This window comes from Mobula hypostoma, chromosome 4 (genome assembly GCF_963921235.1).
Source record: "Mobula hypostoma chromosome 4, sMobHyp1.1, whole genome shotgun sequence".
NCBI lineage: Eukaryota > Metazoa > Chordata > Chondrichthyes > Myliobatiformes > Myliobatidae > Mobula > Mobula hypostoma.
Window position 1 is genome coordinate 139,532,609 of NC_086100.1, and position 19,737 is coordinate 139,552,345.

General features: G+C 41.5%; 1 protein-coding gene across 2 annotated transcripts in view; it reads left to right on the forward strand.

The window, feature by feature from the left end:
• The window catches only part of ugl (ureidoglycolate lyase), a 71,490-nt gene that overhangs the window by 21,408 nt on the left and 30,345 nt on the right, over nt 1-19,737 (forward strand). For both annotated transcript variants that reach the window (XM_063046643.1, XM_063046642.1), the window contains exons 2-5: nt 3,957-4,138; nt 4,995-5,123; nt 11,556-11,774; nt 15,928-16,018. In XM_063046643.1, coding sequence (XP_062902713.1) covers nt 4,112-4,138; nt 4,995-5,123; nt 11,556-11,774; nt 15,928-16,018 — 466 coding nt within the window. In that variant the 5' untranslated portion in view covers nt 3,957-4,111. The remainder of the gene's footprint in view (nt 1-3,956; nt 4,139-4,994; nt 5,124-11,555; nt 11,775-15,927; nt 16,019-19,737) is intronic.

Here is a 19,737-nt window from a genome sequence, read left to right on the forward strand (position 1 = left end):
GGTAGGAGTTGACAGTCAGCATTGAGACTATTTGAGCAGCAAGCCATTGGGAGTATTTACTAGGTAGTGGGGGCTTATCTCCACTATGCGCCCCCCTGGCTATGATGACCTTAATGAACCAACAGAAGAGTACAAAGGTCTTTATTACAGATCCATATAGTAGCTTTATGCAAAATAACAAAGAAACATAGAAAACCTACAGCACAATACACGCCCTTTGGCCCACAAAGTTGTGCCGAACATGTCCCTACCTTAGAAATTACTAGACTTCCCCATAGCCCTCTATTTTTCTAAACTCCATGTACCTATCCAAAAGTCTCCTAAAAGACCCTATCGTATCTGCCTCCACCACTGTTGCCGGCAGCCCATTCCACGCACTCACCACTCTCTGTGTAAAAAAAACTTGCCCCTGATGTTGCCTCTGTACCTACTCCCCAGCACCTTAAACCTGTGACCTCTTGTGGCAACCATTTCAGCCCTGGGAAAAAATCCCTGACTATCCACACGATCAATGCCTCTCATCATCTTATACACCTCTATCAGGTCACCTGTCATCCTCCGTCGCTCCAAGGAGAAAAGGCCGAGTTCACTCAACCTATTCTCATAGGGCATGCTCCCCGAACCAGGCAACATCCTTGTAAATCTCCTCTGCACCCTTTCTATAGCTTCTACATCCTTCCTGTAGTGATGCGACCAGAACTGAGCACAGTACTCCAAGTGGGGTCTGACCAGGTCCAATATAGCTGCAACATTACCTCTCGGCTCCTAAATTCAATTTCACGATTGATAAAAGCCAATACACCGTATGCCTTCTTAACCACAGAGTCAACCTGCGCAGCAGCTTTGAATGTCCTATGGACTTGGACCCCAAGATCCCTCTGATCCTCCACACTGCCAAGAGTCTTACCATTAATACTATATTCTGCCATCATATTTGACCTACCAAAATGAACTACTTCATACTTATCTGGTTGAACTCCATCTGCCACTTCTCAGCCCAGTTTTACATCCTATCAATGTCCTGCTGTTAATCTCTGACAGCCCTCCACACTATCCACAACACCTCCAACCTTTGTGTCATCAGCAAACTTACTAACCCATCCCTCCACTTCCTCATCCAGGTCATTTATAAAGATCACGAAGAATAAGAGTCCCAGAACAGATCCCTGAGGCACTCCACTGGTGATCAAACTCCATGCAGAATATGACCCGTCTACAACCACTCTTTGCCTTCTGTGGGCAAGCCAGTTCTGGATCCACAAAGCAATATCCCCTTGGATCCCATGCCTCCTTACTTTCTCAATAAGCCCTGCATGGGGTACCTTATCAAATGCCTTGCTGAAATCCATGTACACTACATCTACTGCTCTTCCTTCATCAATGTGTTTAGTCACATCCTCAAAAAATTCAATCAGGCTCCTAAAACACGAACTGCCCTTGACAAAGCCATGCTGACTATTCCTAATCATATTATACCTCTCCAAATATTATAAATCCTGCATCTCAGGATCTTTTCCATCAACTTACCAACTACTGAGGTAAGAATCACTGGTCTATAATTTCCTAGGCTATCTCCACTCCCTTTCTTGAATAAAGGAACAACATCCGCAACCCTCCAATCCTCCAGAACCTCTCCCATCCCCATTGATGATGCAAAGATCATTGCCAGAGGCTCAGCAATCTCCTCCTTCACCTCCCACACTAGCCTGGGGTACATCCCATCTGATCCCGGCGACTTATCCAACCTGATGCTTTCCAAAAGCTCCAGCACATCCTCTTTTTTAATATCTACATGCTCAAGCTTTTCAGTCTGCTGCAAGTCATCACTACAATCACCAGGATCCTTTTCCATAGTGAATACTGAAGCAAAGTATTCATTAAGTACCTCTGCTATTTCCTCCGGTTCCATACATACTTTCCCACTGTCACACTTGCTAGGGCCTATTCTTTCACGTCTTATCCTCTTGCTCTTCACATACTTGTAGAATGCCTTGTGGTCTTCCTTAATCCTGCCCGCCAAGCCCTTCTCATGGCCCCTTCCGGCTCTCCTAATTTCCTTCTTAAGCTCCTTCCTATTAGCCTGATAATCTTCCAGATCTCCAACATTACCTAGCTCTCTGAACATTTTGTAAGCTTTTCTTCTTGACTAGTTTTATTACAGCCTTTGTACACCATGGTTCCTGTACCCTACCATAACTTCCCTGTCTCATTGGAACGTACCTATGCAGAACTCCACACAAATATCCTCTGAACATTTGCCACATTTCTTCCATACTTTTCCCTGAGAACATCTGTTTCCAATTTAAGCTTCCAATTTCCTGCCTGATAGCCTCATAATTCCCCTTACTCCAATTAAACGCTTTTCTAACTTGTCTGTTCCTATCTCTCTCCAATGGTATTGTAAAGGAGATAGAATTATGATCACTATCTCCAAAATGCTCTCCCACTGAGAGATCTGACACCTGACCAGGTTGATTTCCCAATACCAAATCAAGTACAGCCTCTCCTCTTGTAGGCTTATCTACATATTGTGTCAAGAAACCTTCCTGAACACACCCAACAAACTCCACCCCATCTAAACCCCTTGCTCTAGGAAGATGCCAATTGATATTTGGGAAATTAAAATCTCCCCTCACGACAACTCTGTTATTATTACACCTTTCCAGGATCTGTTTCCCTATCTGCTCCTCGATATCCCTGTTACTGTTGGGTGGCCTATAAAAAACACCCAGTAAATTTACTGATCCCTTCCTGTTCCTAACCTCCACCCACAGAGTCTCTGTAGACAATCCCTCCATGACATCCACCTTTTCTACAGCTGTGACACTAACTCTAATCAGCAGTTTACGTGCCCCACCTCTTTTGCCTCCCTCCCTGTCCTTTTTGAAACATCTAAAACCTGGCACTTGAAGTAACCATTCCTGTCCCTGATCCATCCAAGTCTCTGTAATGGCCACCACATCATATCTGCAAGTACTGATCCACGCTCTAAACTCATCCTCTTTGTTCACAGTACCCCTTGCGTTAAAATAGACGCATCTCAAACCTTCGGTCTGAGAGCGTCCCTTCTCTATTACCTGCCTATCCTCCCTCTGGCACTGTCTACAAGCTTTCTCTATTTGTGAGCCAACCTCCTCTTCCCCAGTCTCTTCAGTTCGGTTCCCACCCCCCAACAATTCTAGTTTTAACTCTCCTGAGTAACCTTAGCAAACCTCCCCGCCAGGATATTGGTCCCCTGGGATCCAAGTGCAACCCATCCTTTTTGCACAGGTCACACCTGCCCCAAAAGCGGTCCCAATGATCCAGAAATCTGAATCCCTGCCCCCTGCTCCAATCTCCCAGCCACACATTTATCCTCCACCTCATTCTATTCCTATTCTCACTGTCACGTGGCACAGGCAGTAATCCCGAGATTACTACTTTTGCAGTCCTGCTTCTCAACTTCCTTCCTAATTCCCTGTACTCTCTTTTTCAGGACCTATTCCTTTCCCTACCTATGTCATTGGTACCAATTTGTACCATCACCTCCGGCTGTTCTCCCTCCCACTGCAGGATATCTTGGACACGATCTGAAACATCCTGGACCCGGGCACCTGAGAGGCAAACTAGTTTCTTTCCTGCGTCTACAGAATAGAAACATAGAAACATAGAAAATAGGTGCAGGAGTAGGCCATTCGGCCCTTTGAGCCTGCACCGCCATTCAGTATGATCATGGCTGATCATCCAACTCAGAACCCTGTACCAGCCTCCCCGCATACCCACTGATCCCTTTAGCCACAAGGGCCATATCTAACTCCCTCTTAAATATAGCCAATGAACTGGCCTCGACTGTTTCCTGTGGCAGAGAATTCCACAAATTCGCCACTCTCTGTGTGAAGAAGTTTTTCCTCCTCTTGGTCCTAAAAGAAGTGTGAATGCAATTTAAATTGGTAACACTCTTTCATTTTTGTTTAAAGATGTGCTGTAATTGGCTGCAAACGAGATCTGGCGATGAAACTGAATGAAGGTTGAAGGTTGTTGACCTCAGATGTGGCAGGTTAAATAAAAAGAGCAAATATAAACCTCGAGAAGGCAAAAGTCAATTTAAACTGCTGAGAAAGCAGCCGTGAATATGGCAGCGACAGTGAAACCATTTACCGTAAGTGTTTTAATAGAATCAAGTTAATCGCTTGTGGAGTCACAAGTAGTAATTAAGACCAGCGTAAGGCACTACTTCAGAGACTCTGTGCAATCGGAATGCTGTATTTGTTGAACTTTAGTTTTATATAATCAGCTGTAAATGGTAACTTTTTAAAATTATAATGTGGTCGCTAAAGTATACTGCTAACTCTGAAATAGTTTTGTTTCAACTGGAAATAAGGTGCAGAATAGTGTCTTTCAAACCAGAATTAAAATCCTATCTTGAGATTAGATTTAGTTAAAATATTTAATATGTAATCATCGTAATATATATTTTTAAGTCAGTGGTGTACGTTAGTCATAACAAACTAGATGATTTAAAGATAAAGATTGTAGGTCATTGCTTTGAAATATATTCTGTTTATGCTGTTGTACTCTTTTTTTTAAAACAAAACAAGAACAGAACAAATTAACAATCGCCATCTACAAGTCCTCCCCAAGTGACAAAAGAGTTCCATTCCTGAGAACTGTTTGTAATCTGAACAGTTTGCAGATTGGAAATGCAGCCACCTGTCAATGTACTTCAGTATAAGTGCGGGCCAGCCTAAAATTGTTGCGTTGCTAAACCACATCATTTAACTCAACCACTTAGATGCAGCCATGAACCAAGCTCCAATGCAGTAAAGGATGACTGGCATCCCCACGCTGCCGGTGTCTCAGACACTTGCCCACGTATATGGGTTGTACAAGCTTTGGGGAGTTTGTAACCTGGGGAGGACCTGTAATGAAAAGAATTACTACATGAAAACAAAAGCTCAAAATGCATATGGAGTTTATGCATGTGGATTCTTTGCACTAAATTTTCTCTTTTGCAGCCTGTAACTGGTGTGGAGATTGAACCTCCTCCTGAAACTCTGAAAGTAGAATTCCAAACCCTTTTGACATCAGAAGCAATCCAGTTCCTTGCAGAATTGGTTTCTACTTTTAATGAAGATGTCGAGGAGGTATGTTTATCTTGGAGAATGGGACAACTCAGATAATTTTCTTCACAAATTTTATAATCACCTTCACGTTAGATTGTTTGATGCAAATTAAGCTTTATTTCTCCAATAATAAGATCTAACAAATTTATTGTAAACATCCAAGCATATTCTTAACTTTGTAGTAGAACACAGGAAGTAAATATCTGCCTCCCCAAACCTCCAGTCACTTTTTTATTCTACTAAACACTTTATTTCTATGTAACTATCTTCTAAATCTTCTGACCAGTCACTTCAGTTACTGTTAGGATTGTTGGGCACGAGTAAATTAAATTGAGGCACAGATGCATTATATCTGAAGCTTTTTGATATGAGTGTACCATAGAATGTAAATTCTACATAGAAGGGTAATAGATTTTAAAATTATATATTAACCAGCCTGTAAATAAGATGGACTTTCATAACTACTGGTAATAGATTAACTCAGCTGGAATGTTGTTGCAATGCTAACAGCTTTAGATTGTTCTCATGAATGCAACCTGTGTCAGCCTTTAACAGCAGTACTTTGTGAAAATGTAAAAACTGTAGAGCATAAAAAACGAGAAATGCATATATTAAAGGAGCAGAAAGGATGACTTTATAAGTTGGTATGCAGCAATCCATACCCATGCACAGAGTTGGAGTGATGGAAAAACCAGTGACAACAGCCCTTTATTGTATATATTAGCATACTTCCGCAACAGATTGTTTCGTGATGATCTTAGAAGATCTAAGATGCTGTGGATTTATTACATTCCAGCTCCATCATGATCATCCTTTAGAGATTAGCATCAGAGTCAGGTGTAATATCACTGGTATATATTGTGAAATTTGTTGTTTTGCAGCAGCAGTACAGTGCAATACACAAAAAACTATAGTTTACAATAAGACGTCCATATATATATATATAAAAACTAAATTGAATAAGTTAGTTCAATGAGAGAAGGAGAATACTGAGGAAGTGTTCATGGGTTCATTGTCCATTCAGAAATCTGATGGTGGAAAGGAAGAAGCTGTTCGTGTCTTCAGGCTCCTTTACCCCTTCCTTAATGGTGGTAATGTGAAGAAGCATGTCCTGATTGAGAGGGGTCCTTACTGAAGGATGCCACCTTTTTGAGCCATCACTATTTGAAAGGTTCTTGGTATGAGGGAGGCTAGTGCCCATGGTGGAACTGGCTGAGTTTACAACTTTCTGCAGTTTTTACCGCTCCTATGCTAGTCGCTCCTCTGTACCAGACGGTGATGCAACCAGTTAGAACACTCTCCACGGTACAACGGTAGAAATTTGGAAGTGTCTTTGGTGACATAGCAATTCTCCGCAAACTCCTAATGAAATACAGCCACTGCCATGCCTTCTTTGTAATTATGTCAATATGTTGGGCCCTGGATAGATCCTTAAAGATGTTGACAGCCAGGAATTTGAAACCGCTCACTCTTCCCGCTTCTGGTCCCTCAATAAGCACTAGTAAGTGTCTCCTCGACTTCCCCTTCCTGAAGTCCGCAATCAATTCCTTGCTCTTACGGACATGGAGTGCAAGGTTGTTACTGCAATATGACGCAACCAGCTGATATATCGTGCCTGATATATGCTTTTTCGTCATCATCTGAATTCCGCCAACAATAATTTTGTCATCAGCAAATTTATAGATGGTGTTTGAGCTGTGCCTAGCCACTTATTCGTGGGTGTGGAAAGAATAGATTACTGGGCTAAGCACCCATCTTTGAGGTGTGCCTGTGTTGATTGTCAGCGAGAAGGAGATTTTATTTCTGATCTGCCCAGACTGTGGTCCCTTGGTGAGAAAGTCAATGATCTAGTTGCAAAGGGAAGTACAGAAGCCCAGGTTTTGGAGCTTGTTGGTTAGAACTAAGGGTATGATTGTGTTGAATCCTTAGTCAATTAACAGCAGCCTGATGTACATACTGCTAGTGTTTAGGTCAGGGTTTCTCAACTGGGGTTCTGCAAGAGATTGTAATTTTAAAAATAGCATTGTTTTTTGAACTTCACATGATGCACAATGCTAAAGCTTCCAGTAGTGGACAGTGGCCAAGCAGCCCCATTAGCAATCTCACTAGAGAGCTCTCGGCCCAGTATGGCAATACACAGTTGGACCATGTTTATTTGGTTGAGTCCACTCTCAGTTTTTGATGTGAGATGGGGAAGGCTGTTGATAACTTGGTGAGCACTGTATTTTCATTCTAAAGAAGGAATTTTTACACGCCGCAATTCAGCTGCTGGCCTGCTGCTTTGCTGTTGTTGGAAATGTTGCAAACATTTATGTAGGTTAGAAGCAAATTGTATTATGAAGTTTTCATATTTTTGTGGTTTTCTCATTTAGTTATTTGTTATGGTATTTTGTTTTGTATTTTATTAATCCCCATGTTTTTCAGACATATCTGTCAGTCCAATGTGGTGATTTTTGGCAATGGGCTTTATATGGACTGGTGATCCAAGGTGTCCTATTCCATTGTGCCTAGTCTGTGGCAAACAACTTACAAATGTAGCAATGGCTCCCTGGCTACTCAGATACCTATCAATCTCTGCCTTAAGTTCACCCAATGACTTGACCTCCACTGCCGCCTGTGGCAACAAGTTCCACAGATTCACCACCCTCTGGCTAAAAAATTGTCTTTGCATCACCGTTCTGAATGTGCGCCCTTCAATTCTTAAGTCATGCCCTCTTGTACTAGATTCTTCCACCATGGGAAACAACTTTGCCACATCCACTCTGTCCATGCCTTTCAAAATTTGAAATGTTTCAACGAAGTCCCCCCTCATTCTTCTAAACTCCAAGGAGTACAGTCCAAGAGCGGACAAACATTCCTTATATGTTAACCCTCTCATTCCCAGAATCATTCTAGTGAATCTTCTCTGAACCCTCTCCAATGTCAGCACATCTTTTCTTAAATAAGTATTGATGCTGAAGAGGTTTTTGTGATAAACTGAAAAACAACAGCTTCTCTACCCAGGTTGATGAGTCAACAGATTTTGCCAATAAATGTCATGTTGCAGCATTTGTAAGATTTGTAAATGATGGTGAAATTCAAGAAAACTTTTCTGTTGCAAAGAGCTGTCCAAAACAAGCAAAGGCCAAGATATATGTAATGTTTTGTCTGGAAAACATTAAAATATGTAATGTTTTGTCTTCATATCGGGAAACAAAAGGTCTGTCTTGGAGGAACTGTGTCACCATTTGTACTGATGGTGCCCCATCAATGTTTGGCTCCATGAGAAGTTTCATTTCTCTTGTCAAAAAAGAAAATCCTGATGTTATCATAATGCACTGCTTTGTTCACAGAGAGTTGCTGATGTCAAAAACTCTTGGAGATGAAATGAAAAAAGTCTGGATGATGCTACAGAAATGGTTAACTTTATTAAGCAAAGACCAGTTCACTCGAGAATTTTTTAAAAACTGCGTGATAACCTGGACAAAGAGCACACCCATCTCCTGCTACATATGGAAAACCGGTGGCTTAGCAGAGGAAGAGTTCTCAACAGGGTGTCTGAGTTGAAAAGTGAATTGCAGGAATACTTTCAAGAAAATAGTAGGCCAGATTTTTCTGAGTGCTTTGAAGATGAAGAATGGCTGCAGAAATTAGCCCACTTAGCAGACATTTTTCATCATATGAACCAGTTGAACAAGTCTCTGCAAGGCCCTGGAGAAAATGTTTTGACTTCAAGTGACAAGATTCTTGGATTTAAAAGGGAACTGAATCTTTGTGAAAATCATGTTGCAAAAGGAAATCTTGAAATGTTTCCACTGCTTCTTGGGCTTGAGAATGAGGAAGGATATCAAAAAATCTTAAGTCTTATTGAAAACCACTTGGAAGAACTGCAGAACAAAATTGAATAGCATTTTCCTCCCTTTCAACACAAGTGTATGACTGGGTGAGGGATCCTTTCTCTGAATCTTCTGCTCATCTTGAGAACTTGACCATGAGAGAAGAGGAAGAACTTTGAGCTGCACTCTGATCATACACTCAAGATGAGATTTACTGACCTGCCCCCTGGACAAGTTCTGGGTTTCTGTGAAAGAAGAGTATCCTGCCATTCATAGGAAAGCAATGAAAATTTTGCTGCAGTTTTCAACTTCTTACATATGTGAGCAAGCTTTTTCTTGTTTAACAAGTATCAAGAGCAAGGATAGATATCATCTCATTTCAAATGAAGGTGATATCTGTGTGTGCTTATCTCAAATTCAACCTAGAATTGAGTATTTGTGCAGCAAAAAACAAGCAGAGTTTTCACATTCTAGACTTGTATTTGAGCCTGATCATGTCACGTAGCAAGAAGATGTTTTTTCAAAGTCTTGTATGAAATTGTGTCTTAGGCTATATTTTTATTCATATTGCTTTGACTTATGGTTTGTAGTAACTTTACTATTCAATACTTAAATAAATTTTCATGTCAGAAATAGCAATAATTAAAATCAATTTACAACCTTAAATTAAATCTACTGAGCCTACTTTTAGAAAAATTAAATCCCATTTTGGCTTAAGTCAGTTATTTAACACAAACCTATTATGTTTGCCTTACGAGTTTTTAAAATTTATGAAAGGGAAAGAAAGGGATTAATTTCAAGAAAGGTAAGCTAAGCTTAACTACCTGTTTTTGTTTTCGAGACAGGTCAGAATCAGAATCAGAATCAGGTTTATTATCACCGGCATGTGACGTGAAATCTGTTAACAGCAGCAGCAGTTCATGCAATACATAATATAGAAGAAAAAATAAAATAACAATAATAAATAAGTAAATTAATTACAGTATACATATATTGAATAGCTTAAAAATCGTGCGAAAAACAGAAATAATATACTTTGTATATTAAAAAGTTAGGTAGTGTCCAAGGGTTCAATGTCCATTTAGGAATTGGATGGCAGAGGGAAAGAAGCTGTTCCTGAATCACTGAGTGTGTGCCTTCAGGCTTCTGTAACTCCTACCTGATGGTAACAGTGAGAACAGGGGTCCTTAATAATGGACGCTGCCTTTCTGAGACACCGCTCCTTGAAGATGTCCTGGGTACTTTGTAGGCAAGATGGAGCCAACTAAATTTACAACCCTCTGCAGCTTCTTTGGTTGCCTAAAAATTCATTCTCTACTCAAGAGAGCATTGATAATTATTTTTGGATTATTATATCTACAATTTACTGATCACGCTAATGTACCTTGAGCTGTAGGTATAATAATTTTAACACAGAGTTTCCCTGAAACCTGGAAGTTATTTCTAGGATTCTTCCAGGGCAGAAAGGTTGAGAAAGGCTGTACTCGGTGATCTAAGGCCGCGTGGAGAGCCAGTGAGATTGCCTTCACTGTAGATCTATTGTGGTGATGGGAAAATTGCAGCAGTAAATGTAGCTTATTATTGTCACATATACTGGGGTACTGTGAAAAGCTTTGTTTAGCATGCCATCGATACAGATCATTTCATTGCATCAGTACATCAAGATAAGTAATTTTCTATAGTGCCTCTATAAAACTTGGTGAGGGTCATAGGGGAAATGCCGGATTTCTTTGATCTTCTGAGGAAGTAGAGGTACTGGTGCATTTTCTTGGCTTCTTCGTGGTTGAGCTAGGACATACTATTGGTGATGATCATTCCTAGAACTTTTAGCTCTCAGCCTCAGCACCATTGATATAAACAGCAGTATGTGAACACCACCCCCCCACCATTTTCCTGAAGTTAATGAGATCTTTTGTTTTGCTGACATTGAGGGAAAGATTGTTGTCATGACACTACGCCACGAGATTCTGTCTCCTTCCTGTACTGTGACTGATCATTATTTGAGATTCATTCCACTATGGTGATGTCATCTGCAAACTTGTAGATGGAATTAGAGCAGAGTCTGGCCATGCAGTCCTGAGTAAATCGAGAATGAAGTAGGGGGTTGAGTACTGAGCACCACTGTTGAGGATAATCCTGACGGAGGTGTTGCTACCAATCCTTACTGATTGCAGTCTATTGGTCAGGAGGATTCGGTTGCAAAGGGAGGTGTTGAGTCCCAGGTCAATGAGGTTGCAGGTGAGCTTGCTTGGAATTATAGTATTGAAGATGGAGCTGTAGTCAGCAGACGGTAGTAACAGAAGTATCTTTACTGTCCAAGTGCTCCAGGGATGCGTGTAGGTCTAGGGAGATGGCATCCATTGTGGGAGGCTGGAGTTGATGTGTGCTATGACCAGCCTCTTGGTGATGCATGTCAGAACCACCAGGTGCATCAATAAGACCAAGTTTAAAATTCGGATGAAATAGATGTAGAATGGTTGTTAATTGGAGCAGAGGAGCCTTGGCACCATGGATGGCATTGTTAAATCATTGACATCCAGTGGTTAAAGCACCCTTCCATTCCCTTTTGGCTATTTGTTTGTTAGTCCATTGAATGGCATGAAATAATTTGCATATTCCAATGCATACTTTCCTGCAGATATTTCAGCTGAGAATAGTTAAAAAGCTGGGCTTGGATCGTCTTGGTGGACTTCCTGAATTTTTGCCTCATACATCACACATCCGAGAGGACCAATCCTGGAAAGTTCAGCCTGTCCCACGGAGATTGGTGAACAGGCACGTAGACCTTGGGGATGTGTCTCCAGCCAATACTGAATGTTTCCTCAAGGCCTTGTGCTCCACTGCACAGGGCATTCAGGTAAGATCTACTGTTAGATGTGTTGCCTTAACTGATGTGAAAACTAAACAATAAATTGACACACGTCAGATATCTTAAGTTGCAGAAGCCTGAATTTGGATGAGTAGAGTTGAGTAAATCTACCTTTCCACTTTGAATAAACAGTGTCCTTTGACATTGTTACACTACAAAAGAAAGAATAAACATTTGAAAATGGCTTCTTCCACCAATTCTACTCTTCTCCCTTCAAAAACCTTACTCTTTTAAGTTTAATTTTGCTCAAAATGAGAGTCATCATCAAGAATTTGCCTAGATGAAGTATTTTGACCAGATGAAAAACTTTGTCCTGTCAAGATAGGCTAGCTAGTTTGAGCTTGTATTTCCTTGAGTTTGAAAGATTGAGGAGTGACTTTATTCAAACATGTAAGATTTCAAAGGACCTTGACTGGGTAGATGTTTAAATATTTTCACTAGTGGGAGAGACATAAACAAGGGCTTGTCAGTGCAACATAAACAGCTGGTCATTTAAAACCGAACTAGTAGATATTTCTTTTCAGAAAGGGTAGTGAATCTCTGGAATTCTCTGCCCCCAAGGGTGGTAGAAGTCAGACCATTAGATATAGTTCAGATGGAGGAATATAAATACTTGAAAGATGCAGGAACTTGGGGTTAAAGGGAACTAATTCAGTAGAGGAGTTGAGGCCGGTTTAGGTTAGCCATGGTCATATTGAATGGTGATGTAGGCCCAAGGAGCCTGTGGCTTACTGCTGCACTTATTTTCAAATGCTGCTGTTAGTATTACAGTACAAAGCTTCATGTAAACAAAAGGATCAATTGTAATATTCATGGGCTAAAATATAAAACATCCAAACAATAGACATGGAAAATTGCTCCACACAAAGTGTCCCAGACAAAAGTCTGGCAAATTGATTTCACTGTAGGCAAATTTCAGGTCTGCTTTGGATTATAATTATCTATAATGGTAAAATATAAAAAATTTGGATGGCTAAAGGAACCTCTGGATGGTGGGTGGGTTGCGGGGCAGGTGGATATTATATATTAAAGCAAACTTATATTAAGGCAAACTTTGATTAATACTTATTGTACTGGAGTAATTATTTACCAGTCTTGCAACAGAAATGGATTCTCTCAAATCTTTTGAAGCAATACTCTGGTGACGGGCAGGTTATAATAGCTGATTTGAATGTGTAATTTTGCCGACCCAGTTCTTCAATATTTTTCAATCAGGAAGCAAAGAATTCAAGTCCTAATACCCAATATCCACATTAATTTGGTCAAATTCTCTATTCAGGTTTTGCAGTTTCACAGTACTTTAGCCAAGATAAAAATGAAAGTGGAAAATAATGGGGTCATTTCTATATTGAACTTTTATCTGATTGCAAGTCATCCAACAGCATAGGAAAGCTTCAGAAATCACAATGCCATCTTTTTATATTTCAGTGCTTCTTTCATAGATATTTTCCTTGTTTATTTTCCAAAAAGATTTAATTATATGTCTTTTCTCTTGCAGTGCCATATTCTTCTCAGTTGTGCTGGCTCTAGTTTCCTACACCCAACATCAACATTAATTTGATCAAATTCTTTATTCAGGTTTTGCAGTTTCAAAATACTTTATCTGTCTGCTGACTGCTGACATTTACCCACCTTTATCATTGGCTCATTCTGAATCGATGAGATGAGAGGAATCATCATCTTTGCAACTTAAGAAGCAGCAGCTTTCATCTATTAGTCTAGATTTTTAGTAAAGTGCGGGTGCTTGCTGCGGACCTGTTAGAAAACTATCAATGAAAATCTCATGACCTCTGTGGCGAGGTTTGAATTGTCATTTCCGGAGGATCTCTGGCATCCAACAACAGTGATGTCAATAAGCAGTGTAACAATCAATTACTCTGAAGGACTCGAGACGTCAAACCCTGTAGAAGAATGCACATTTTAAGTAATTAGCAAAGAGTAGAGCATTTCTCAGAGAATAAGGGAGTAGTTGAACTATAACAAAAAAACCTTCAGTAAAAAGGGATTTTTATTTTTGAAATATTAACAATGAAACTCTGATAATCTGGCATAATTGGGACTTTGATGGTGCCAGATGAGCAGATCTTCCAGACAGTTGGATGTTATATCAATATTTTTACTGTTATGTTCATTAGCAAAGGTTCAAAGCTTCATTTATTATCAGAGTATACAGCTCTGAAATTCTCTGGGTAGCCATGAAACCAAGAAAGAAAAGAAAGGCACCGTGATCATCAAGCCCGAAGTCCCCCCTCCTGCACAAAAAAATTAACAAAAACTGAACAGGCACATTGACCACTAATTCCCCCTCCCCACACAAAAACACAAACAAAAACGGAACAGACACGTCCCAACCCCCAAATCCCTCCTCCTGCACATAAAAAACGAGAAATATCAGGCAAAGAGCATAGAATATTAAAAAAAACTGTAAGACTGAAAAAAAGCCTATAGTCCAAGTCCATATCCGTTTCAGAGTTAATCTGGTAAATTTAAAAAGAGTGCAAGAAACACTGGTAATTTTTAAGGAGATTGTGGAAAATGGGGACGTGGTAAGGTGGAGGGGAGTGCAGAGTGAGTGGAAATGGAGTGTAGGAGCAGGGGTTTTGGTGACTGAAAGGAAGTGCAGGAAACTGAGCCCTGATAGAAGGGAAGATAGGAAAAGTGACTGCAATAAATTGGAAGGGAGTGCAGCAAAAATTACCTGATAATCCAGATGATGAACCACTGGGATTCCTGAATCATCAGACAGCAAATTATCTGAGCTTTACTGTATCTGGATAAATGTCAATGCATGCATTTCCATTTAGATTTTTAGGTCATGAGAGGTTGTTAAGCAGTAAGCACAGCTCATATACAATTGCAAACTCATCTCCATTTCAGTGATACTTCATGGCTGTGAATAGGTTTCTAGATTTAAAAAAAGCATCAAGGGATATGTGGAGAGAGCAGAAACTTGGTATTGAAATAGAAAATCAGCCAGGAATGACTGGTCCACACCTTCTCCCAATTTTTTTTTTATGTTTCCAGGCAATAATATGCAACAATAGACTGGAAATAGTGTACAAGGTAATCCTCATCAGACCACTGATTTTGAAGATAATGGTGCAGAAGAGTGTTGAGGATCAAGGAGTTCATGTCATCAGTTTCTGGACTTATGAAGTTAATGATGCATGTGTATTCTCCAGAGGAGTTCTCAGTTTCACATTGTACAGTCAAATGACAAAACATGAGCTATTTTCTTACCATTTGGCCCACTAAGTCTGCACTGACCATCAACCACCCAGCTACACTGATCCTACAGAAATATAATTTCTTCTTCCCACATTCCCTTCAATTCCTCATGGATGGCACAAGCCACCTATGCGGTTGAGTGATCATCAGTGGCATACCTACCTACCTGCCTATCTTTGGGATATGGGTGGACACCAGACATTCAAAGAAAACCCACACCCACAGTCGAGTGCACAATCTCCACGCGGACATTATTAGAAGGCAGGATTGAGTGGAGTAGTGTGGCAGCAGCTCACTGATTGTACTGCACTGCACAAATTTATTTGGGTTAATTTTGGCTAAATCAGTATGGCTCAGAAAATACATTCTGTGTTACTGAGTGATACGTTAGTTGGTGCCTATACTCACTAGCCTTTTGGAGAGTAGCAAAAAGACAGCTGAAAGATGTGATCTACTATTTATTCCATGATCCTAAATGTTATCAAAGGAAACTGTGGAGATGAAACAAATATCTCTGATTCCTTCCCATATCTGGTTGTACACTTTAAAACAACCGATTAGACACAACTTTTTGTATCAGCCCGTCTCTGCTGTGATATCACATATTTTGTCTCAGTATCTAGGGAAAGCATAGGATAGGTCCCCTTCTTCTGTTTCCTCTAGCAAAGGAAAACATCAGAGAAACAGTCTTGCGTGGGATAAATGAAAATTCAACATCTATGGGAAATGTGGAATTATTATCTTGATTGTCATGCTGGGGTGAATCCAACAAGTATCTGGGTCAATCGGGAAGTATTTGTTACATCCGGTTCTTGTGTTAATACACAAGAAGGATGATGCGTAAGAATGACTTATGAAAATGAACCTCTGCAAATATAGGTTCAAACAACTGATTTACTTGTGTGTTTTACAGACAGATTTTGATGATGGTCACTGTCCCACCTATTTTAATCAACTCCAAGGACTTTTCAATGTTTACAAGGCAGTTCATAACCAGTTTCCAGGTAAGAATTCAATCTCTGTTTAGTGTCAGTCAATCTACAGTTTTACTGAACAAATAAACTTTAGGACCAAGGATAGTCATTTTTTTTTACTTTTTCTATTTGCCATGGTTGTGTGACCCAGGTTTTTCAAGGCTCCTATTAAAATTACTCCAGGAGAACACATTTGGTTAGTTGGTAGAAGGAATAAAGCTGATGATAGGTCCTCTGTTATTATATGGCGCTGAAGATCTGGGATTGATTGGCTAATCAGCAATGTAGAGCTAGAAACACTTGCTGCATTTACAAAATTCTTGGAGGATTACTTCATGCTTCATGCTATAAAAACCACAGGTCAAGAGCCGTGATGTGACCTTAGGTCAGATAGTTCTTTTTACACAACTGCAAACACATTGGACTTTTGTGTCACAGAGTTCTGTGATTCTATATCTATGAAGTGCTGAAGCACAGTCTGAACTGCACATACAAGCATAAGAAACAGGAGCAGGAATAGGCCAATTAGTTCCTTTCTGTTTGATGAGATTATAGTTGATGCAAGCTTGGTCTAAGCACAACTTACCTGTTCTCTGCCTAACCCTCTTGGCTCCCTTGTAGTTTAAATATCTGCCAGTCTCCACTTTCAATATATATTTAATTCCTCTGCTGCTATAGTTCTTTGGAGAAGAGAATTACAAACACTCTCCACCCTCTGGCCTGCTCCTGTTTTCTTGTATTGTGCACATACAGTACATCCAATATTTGTGGAGCAATCCAGTCCAGCATTGCATAGGACCATATTTGACAAAGAAATGTGAAAAATTTGCTAAACAAAAAATTATTGAACCAACCCGTGTAGCTTTATGACAGAAAAGACCATTTCCCATTAGCCTAAAGTAATGCAATAATCATATAATACTTTACACTCTGTGTCATGTACTCTGTGACAGGTTAACGAACCAGCAGAAATGGAAAACACTTTGGAGTCAGGTATTGCTATTAACTAATGATATTTATTAGTAACTACGCAATACAGTAATATAAATGCAGATAAATCAAACAGGTTAGCAATGATTATATATAAGTAAGTGTGGAATATATAGGAAAACCAAGCTTCAAGTCTAGGAGTAAATAGATAGTCTTACGATAGTGAGTAAAGTTCAGTTCAGTTCGTGGTATTGAGTTGAGTAGTGATGGAGAGAGAGAGGGGGAGAGATTTCAGTCTTCAGATGAGCTGATGCCGTTGATCTTCCCGTTGTCCTCCGAAATCCTTTAAAAGTCACTGACTGTGACTTCAACAAATGGGACCGTTCTTCTGTAGTGGAATCATAAACCCAGGCAAGGGTTGGAAACACATGGACAACTCCCCACCGGTCACTCCCTTTTCTCACTGCAAGAGCCACTGATCGATCCGCCTGATCGATCCTCCAAAAAACCCACTTTTTCTGTGGGCACAACAAAGCTTATTCAGTGTCCAAAAACATGTGTTGTAGGTCTATCATCTGACCTTGTCACAAGGGCGGGGGCATTGGGAGCAAGGGTGGACCCAAATGCAAGATACATCTTGTGAGGTTAATGGTTTATCGCGCGAAACCAGGAGAGCAAGGCAGGAGTAGGAACAGCGGACTGAGGACTACGACTAGGCTGGGACCAAGGGTCTGGGCTAGGACTCGGAATCGGCTCCCAGAACTAGAGGAGACATGAAGAGGCTAGGGTATGGACTCCGAGCCCGAGACTGGGCAAGGACCCAATACCTGGGTCTTGCCTTGGGCTCAGACCCCAGAACCAGGCATGGACATGATATGGGCTAGGGAGAGGAGGAACATGGAAAACAGAGCCTTGGTCTCGGGAGAACAGGTACATGGAACCATGGACACATACACAGAACACAGAGTCGGGACCCCTCCTTGGGTACAGGACATAGGGCCTGGACTCACACACAGAACAGAGAACCGGGACCCTTCCTTGGGTACAGGACATAGGGCCGGGACTCATGACTCCCTACGGGGCAACGGCAAGATGGCCAGACTTATCCCACGGAGGCGAGGACAAGACCAGACAAGACATGACTCCCCGCGGGGCAACAGCAAGACGGCCAGACTTACCCCACAGAGGCGAGGACAAGACAAGACATGACTCCCCGCGGAGCAACAGCAAGACGGCCTGACTTACCCCACAGAGGTGAGGACAAGACAAGACAAACACCAAAGAACAACACAGTTCCTATCTAGTTCCAGCGATAGAACTAGACCGAGGTGCAGGCAAGGGCTACAGACGAGGGCTAGAGGCGAGAGGGGCAGAGAAGGGATTCAGACAGTGGGGTAGGACAGGAATCACAGACCGCCAGGGCCAGGACTTGACTTGGTACTCGGATGCTGTCAGGGAAGGACTTGACTTGATACTCGGATGCTGTCAGGGTCAGGACTTGACTTGGTACTCAGATGCTGCCAGGGCCAGGACTTGTCTTGGTACTTGGATGCTGCCAGGGAAAGGACTTGACTTGGTACTTGGATGCTGCCAGGGAAAGGACTTGACTTGGTACTTGGATGCTGCCAGGGAAGGACTTGACTTGATACTCGGATGCTGTCAAGTCAGGACTTGACTTGGTACTCGGATGCTGCCAGGGCTAGGACTTGTCTTGGTACTTGGATGCTGCCAGGGAAAGGACTTGACTTGGTACTTGGATGCTGCCAGGGAAAGGACTTGACTTGGTACTTGGATGCTGCCAGGGAAAGGACTTGACTTAGTACTTGGATGCCCCCAGGGAAAGGACTTGACTTGATACTTGGATGCCGCCGGAACCAGGACTTGGACATGGTACTTGGATGCCGCCGGAGCCAGTACGTGGCACTTGGAACCTTTGGGTAGTGGTGAGCTCTAGACTTGGCCCAGGAACAATAGACAGCGGCTCCTGATTCTCTCCGGTGGGTTAACTTACGGACCCACCTTGATGAGGAAACTTTGCAGGCTCGCTTCTGCGAGGTAACTGGACAGGGTCACTCCGGTGAGGAAGGGTGAATTACTGGCACTCGCTTCGGCAGAGACTAGGCTTGCTCCGGCCAGATGACATCGGCACACCGTACCTTTGATGATGTTGCAGACATTCCCGTGCCGAACGGCTGAATGCCGGAGACTATAAACTACCGGTTCAGCCGAGCGTTAATTGCCTCTAATCACCAAAGCCAAGGGACATGGGAAAACAGGGAAAACAAAGTAAATTTAAAGGGACCCCGATCCGGAACATGACAGGTCTCCTATTTATCTCACCGTACTGAGTACCAACTGACATTCAAATAACTCCTCCCTTCTCTGTCTGTGTAAGAATGCACCAGCAGGCCATGTCCTTGGGAAGTATAAACACGCTCCAGAGAAACCATAACATCGATTGTCCATCAAATAATGCCGCCCTCGGTCACCATAGCGACTTACGAGCTGCTCAGTGCCCTCTCTCTCCGAACTCAGCAGAAATCCAAAAGTTAGTCTCAGATCTTCCTCGAACCTTAAAGTGACAGTCCACAGGAAATATGAACCTTAGGCGTTCATAGCACCATCTCAAAGCAGTTTTCGTCTCTCTCTCTCTTTTTCTCTCGCTCTTAAAAACAAGATATCGGTGTTAACTAACTCCCTCTCTCTCTTTTCAAAAGCACAGTTCACAGGGGTAATCAAGCACAGTTCATAGGGGTAATTTAGGACCCCGTCACACTCTGCTTCTGAAATTAAATTTCAGCAAAGCCAAAGGAATTGAA